General features: G+C 42.8%; 1 protein-coding gene across 2 annotated transcripts in view; it reads right to left on the bottom strand.

Annotated features, from left to right (window-relative positions):
- LOC310959307 (protein kinase C and casein kinase substrate in neurons protein 3) overlaps positions 1–3,796 on the bottom strand; it is a 21,167-nt gene extending 17,371 nt beyond the window's left edge. Inside the window, exons 1-2 of one of the 2 annotated variants that reach the window (XM_083930608.1) lie at positions 3,537–3,796; positions 389–456 (exon numbers count right to left, since the gene is read on the bottom strand). In XM_083930608.1, coding sequence (XP_083786734.1) covers positions 389–448 — 60 coding nt within the window. In that variant the 5' untranslated portion in view covers positions 449–456; positions 3,537–3,796. Of the gene's footprint in view, positions 1–388; positions 457–3,095; positions 3,273–3,536 lie in introns of those variants that run through there. The other variant, XM_083930609.1, reaches the window with a different exon arrangement.
- Positions 3,797–6,420: the final 2,624 nt, after the last annotated feature.

Below are 6,420 nucleotides of genomic sequence, written 5' to 3'. Positions count from 1 at the left end.
CAGGGAAAATGGAAAAAACCTGTCCTGGATCCCTACAGACATGACCCTTGTGCTACACTGTCTATTTGTTGAGCAAACACAGACAATCGCATACCTAATGATTGAAGCACTATCACTGAAACCTTCCCGAGGCATAGTCAACCCAAGGTACTTCTGGATGTACAATGCTTACTATTCACATTTAAAACTGAAAGCACAGCCTTGTTTATACCGATACGAAGCCTCAACGACAAAACTGTTTAGTCTGTTTTGACGGGAAGGTCACAGAGACTCTCTCTCTCTCTCTCTCTCTCTCTCTCTCTCTCTCTCTCTCTCCTCTCTCTCTCTCTCTCTCTCTCTCTCTCTCTCTCTCTCTCTCTCTCTCAGACGCACACACACACAGTCTTACCATCCAGAAGCTGCGGCTGTTGGCATCTTCAGTGCTGTTTTCTGATGGTAGCGTCGACATCGTGTTCTCTGAGAAAGTGAAGAATATATGATTACTTTGAACAGTGTTATCAGAAATAGAAATATTGTATGCATATAATAGATATTATAAATTTGTTTTAGAACTAGTCTGGTGAGGTATCTTCTATCCAGGCATAATAATACTCATGTCTAGTATAACTGAAATGAATTTGCAATTTTATGGCTATTTTTCACTCTGTGTTTATTTGATTATTGTGTTTTTTTCTTTGTTTCTTTCCCTTTTTTCTTTTCTTCTTCTATTAGTTCATCTGTTTTAGTGATTTTTGTATTTAGGGGGAGGATTTTATAGAAGCCCTGGGCTTCTTTTCCTCTCCTGCACAAATATTTGCCTTGTATTATAAAATATGATTCTTGTTTTTTATCATTGTGCATAAATATATATATCTAAAAATTAAAAATTAAAAAAAAGCCTTCCCTGAGGGGCTAGTCTTCACCGTGATGTTACATTTCAGTTCAGTGATCCCACAGATCGTTTTTGACTCTTATATTATGTCCCCACCTACATTTTGATTTAATTCAGTTTAAAAGCACCAGCAAAACCCCTCCGTAGGGGACTCCATGGACTCAGTTTAATACCACATATCCATGAAAACCATGTCCTCCCAACCTTTTGTCGTGCTCTGCTAAGGACGTTATCTTCTCAGTTTGTTTGTCGGTTGCATTATGTTAAAACTACTGGCCCCACTTTTATGAAACTAAGTTAAACTTAAGTCAAAAGTTTAAAAGATCATTAAATCATGCACTGGCTTAAAGTGAGTGATGGATGTAACTTTGTCAGGGACGGAAGTGTCTTCACTTAAAAAAAACCATCACCATTCACAGTCGGTTTCACAGTCGGGACACACACTCCGGTTTGACATCGACCCAGAGTTTAACGCTCTACGTCACCTCACATCCTTGTTTGCTCTCGCGACGTTCAACAAAGGCTGCAGCAGTTATCCTACCAGCAAACATGAATATCGGCCGTTATAATCTACTTTCACAATCAACCTACACGGTCATTTTTTAGTTAAGACGTCCACGTGGCCTTCTCCAAATGGTCTCCTAGTGTGAACTGCTTTTAAACTGGATATGTAATTATTAATGGCAAAAGCCGAAATAATAGAGGCTGCCACGATATGTTTTGGTTTAGTTAAGTTTGCGTTTGGGGGTAGAACTGCAGTACTTCTGGTTGTGCACTAGTCCACTCATCTATCCCCATAGACCTCCGACTTTACAATGGAAATGAACGAGTTTACAGCCTGGTAAAAAAAAAAAAGACAGCTTCACACCAGCTCTTCAGAAACCTAAGAAGACTGTGTCCATATTAAATACAGTGTGTGGTTGGAAATCACTGCTCTAATAGACAGTGTATCTATTTGAGGGTCTGCGGTGCAGGAGCATTTGATCTCCCCTCAGATAAACGACAGCAGGTGTAACGCGGCAGAGGCTCTTTAAACACATTTAAGAGTTGTAGTTGGTGTGTACAGTAAATTTGAAGCAGGCGGCGTACAGTAAATGGAGGCAGCGTCTCACAGTGAGCTTTGAGTACCGTGCCTCGGCTTTGAAACACGAGCCATCCTAAAATAAACAGGGGGGTAAAGGTCCACACATCCTTATCATTCACCCTGTCTCACTCAAGTGATCTGCAGAAAGTATTTGGGATATTCTCGTCTGGTTCCAAAAAGTTTCCCTAGTTAAATATTTAAGCACAGCTACTTTTGCCTTCTGGTGTTTCAGACCCTCCGTGCACCCTGAAGTGAACTCCACCCAGACTCCACGCCTTCATGTCTTGCCTTGTTTTTCCTCCCTGCAGCCGTCTCTCCCTGTGGCTCTGCGAGGCGCACAATTAGATTCGATGATTTTCCTCCACATCCTGCTGTTCACAGGGCATCACATGCTCCAACTGAGAGCATAATGCCATGCCTCACTCCCTCTCCCTGCCTGGATCTTCCTCGCCATGTTTCTGTCTTGTAGCTTACACAACCCCCGAGTTCTGCAGGAGGTCAGAACAATAATGAATCGCCTCCCTTTTGACCCTTGAACTGGACTTCCTGTTCCCGTTCTTGGCCGACTTGCTCTCCTCTGGGTACGGCTGTGGTCGAGTTTTCGGACGAACGTCGGGGGTGGGGGGTGGGGGAGCTCTGCTGCCTAATATCAAATCATTTGCTGCATTCCTGCAACTTTAACCCAGTAGTCCCAAACCCTCATGACGCAAGCAGACTACTGTGAATCCCAACTGCGGGAAGCAAAGTCTTAGCTGTGATCTACCGATATTTCATACTCTTCCCAGGCATTATGAGCCGTCTGTGTGCAAGAGCAAACGTGCTGTGCAACTCTCCATATCCGCTGGAATCAATGTGATAGGCCATTCAAATATCTTTTCATAGGCTTTAGAATCAATGTAAACATCCTCTAAAGGGCTGCCACGGGCCCTGATTGTGTTGCATCCTTGCTTTAGCCTCTAAATCTTAAAATACATATGTATAATGAGACTAACTGGAGTAGGAAAACCTGACTGGAACTACCCAATTGGCTCTTTGGCTCATTGAAAGGCATATAGTCCTGACTTTCATTGAGCTGCAGAGCAGAATATGTCGTGTACTCCTTCTTATAAGTTCAAACAGAGAGTTGTCTGTATAACTCACCACCTAGCAGCACAGATCTAAGTACAACATGGGTCCTCCAGACTTTTTTTATAGTCTCCTTTGCAGGTCAGACAGGAAATAAGTTCCCCCCACTGTTTCAGAAGTCCTGCAGCGATCCGGTGACTTGCGTTAGCCCTCCCAGCATCTAAAACTCTAACTTTTACGTGTCAAAAACTTCCCAACAGCTAACTTTAAGTGAAGTGAAGGTCATTTACAGTTATGAGAACCCATCTGGAGCTCGCAGCCAACTCAACTCTTTCACCCCTTGAATCCTGAACCCACTCTGGCGCTCACACTCACTCCCACTCCTCCCCCCGTCCCCGTTTCATCTGTCACACATAACTCACCGCATAGGGGAAATATATAGTAATGAAATGAACACATGGAGCAGAAATAGGACCTCGATCACTCCCGTCGGACACAGAGCTGACAGTTGCTTACCTCTCTAAAAAGTTGGGGCCCTCTCTCTGCTTCGACCCCCTTCTTCTTCTTTTGTTTAGCAGCTTTCTTGCTCCCCCAGTTTTAAGCTCTTTCTCTCTCTCCGTCTTCTCTTCTTTGACACTTTTTTCCTTCCTCGTCTTCTCGAACTTTTAATTTTCCATTCGTTCTGGACAGAGCTGCTCCTGCTCTTCCCCTTTCTTTGGCCCACTGTTTGTGTCAGATGAGTTGGCTTCTTTTCTCTCTCTCTCCCTCTCTCTCTTCCCTCCTTCTCCTCCCTCACACCCTCTCTCCCTCCCTCTTTCTCTCCCTCTCTCCCTCTCCCTCTCTCTCTCTCTCTCTCTCCCTCCAAAACAGCTGCAGGAAACGTATCCTCTTGTTCTTTGTGTACTTCACCACTTGTTGCAGATCATCCCTTCTCTTTTTATCTTTCATTCACTCGCGTCACCTCGCCATGTGATAGCGGGTTTTTTTTGTTTATTTTTAGTGTTTGTTTGTGTGTGTGTGTGTTTCTAGGTGAGTCACACAATAGCTGAGTCACCCAGCCAGAGTCTGTCTATGTGTGTGTGTGTGTGTGTGTGTGTGTGTGTGTGTCAACTGCTCTATTAACTATCTTTCACTATTTTGCAAAGAAGCAAAACGCAGCATGACCAGATAAGGACAACTTCATCCCCCTTGCTTTATACCCCCTCTCTCCTCCTCTCAACACTCCCTCGGGATAGTTGGGTAGGCCTGCCTCCACAGCTGGAGGACACATCCGGTGTGTGTGTGTGAGTGTGTGTGAGTGTGTGTGTTAATGCCAGACATTCTTTGAAGTCAGAGACCCCCTGAAGAAGAATCGCTCACACACACATAACCCGTTCTGGCTTCATGCTATGCTGAAACTTGTGCAACTTTTTGGCCGTGCCAGAACACGCCATGTAAATACACAGCTGCTACTATGTGTAGGTTCACGCTCCCCGGCTACAACCGCCTCTTAGAAAAGCTGTAATCCCCGTTGTTAGTAATCCTATCATTTAAAATCAGGAAGGATAGTAGACAGATATCATGACGACAACTGTGGGAATCCTGTGATTAAAGTGATAATAGCCAGAAGAGGCAGACAATGTCAACAAGCAGGTGATGTTTATGTAGCTTCACCATGCAGAGCCAAGCTGTAAATAGTAAAATAAAAAAGGAATATTATAATAATTTCACGTGAGCACTCTCTAAAGAGTCCTGAAATGTTTTACGTACAGTACACACCTGCCAACTTTGTTAAAATGCATTGATGTAAATGTAAAAATACCTTGATGCTCAATCACGATTGACTTTAAAGCTGATCATTATTATTATTCAGTTTTAAAGTGCAAAAAGTGCACTTTAAAACCGTGTTGATTACAAATGTTTTCACGAGTACATTTACCTTGTTTACCTGCTGTGGATGAAATATTGTTTTTTAACCTACAAATGAAACCAGGCTCCATAAGAAGTATTTTAAGGCAAATCTTAGACCACCCACACAGATGAGATAATCCTTTATTAGACAGACAGTGAGGAAATGTACAAACACTAAACGATTACGTGCAACTGATCTAAAACAGAAGTGAATTGTTTCTCACCTGCATGTGTGAAATAATTTGACTTTGTGAAGCGCTGAACCACAACCACCGTAGGGTCGCCGGCTCCTGTGTGGACCATGAATGGAGCGTGGACTGGTGGCTGGAGAGGTGCCAGTTCATCTCCTGGGCACTGCCGAGGTGCTGTTGAGCAAGGCACCGAACTCCCAACTGCTCGGGGCGCTGAGCCATTGGCAGCCCCCTCGCTCTGACATCTCTCCATTAATTGCATGTATATAGGTCCTGTTTGTGCATGTGTGTGTATTTCGGGCCTTTGTGTGTGTGTAACAGGAATAATAACAGAGTGAATAAATGTAATTTCCCTTGCGGGATAAATAAAATGGAATTCTTCTTCTTCTTCTTCTTCTTCTTCTTCTTCTTCATGTTGTTGTGTTTAAAATCATTGATCATTTCCAGGTTTTTGACATTCTGTACAGTAAAGACTGATTCAATTACACTGAATAAGTGAACCGGCTCTTATCATGTTGTAATAGTGTATATGTAAACGTTTAGTTTTAAATATTCACATATTATGCCCCCCTGTGGTCATAGTGGAAAAACTGCGACTTTGTTCTTTGTGGTAAGCAACTGTAGTTGTGCGCTGTGGACATTAGAGGGCATAAATAAACATGAATATGAATAAACATGCTGTCTGCATCAATGTGTGAACTGTATAAGAAAGTAATTTGGGCATTAACACAACGCATCAACAGTTAGAAATTAGATACTTTATCTATAGTTTCGGGGAAACGCTGCATGGTTTGATAATAAAACCGCTGCATTTCTTTTTTTCTTTAATTTCAATTTACTTTTACATTAAACCTGAGTGTTTCCATCTAGTGGTCACAGTGAGTAACTGCAACCACACTTCCCTAGTGGCACAGTAGTAAGATAGGTGCAGTTATTCATTCATTCATTCATCTTCAACCGCTTGTCCCTGTCGGGGTCGCGGGGGGGCTGGAGCAGATCCCAGCTGACATCGGGCGTGAGGCGGGGTCCACCCTGGACAGGACGCCAGTCTATCACAGGGCACATAGAGACAAACAGAGACAGACAACCATTCACACCTACCGGCAATTTAAGATAAATAAATAAAATATTCATTATTCTAAATGCACATGGCTTGTTTGGCTCACACACTGGTGATGTACTGTAAAGGTGCCCCATAATAATTAGTAAAAAAAAAAGTCCTTTAAAGTTACTTTCTAATGTACAACGAAGGAGAAGAAAAAAGGGGGAAACTGTTGCATTTTTATTTTATTTTACCTTTATTTAAATCTGACAACGTC

Source organism: Echiichthys vipera, assembly GCF_963691815.1.
Source record: "Echiichthys vipera genome assembly, chromosome: 17".
In the NCBI taxonomy this organism is placed as follows: domain Eukaryota; kingdom Metazoa; phylum Chordata; class Actinopteri; order Perciformes; family Trachinidae; genus Echiichthys; species Echiichthys vipera.
Note: the sequence above shows the minus strand (reverse complement) of the source record. Positions and strands in the feature narration are given on the sequence as shown.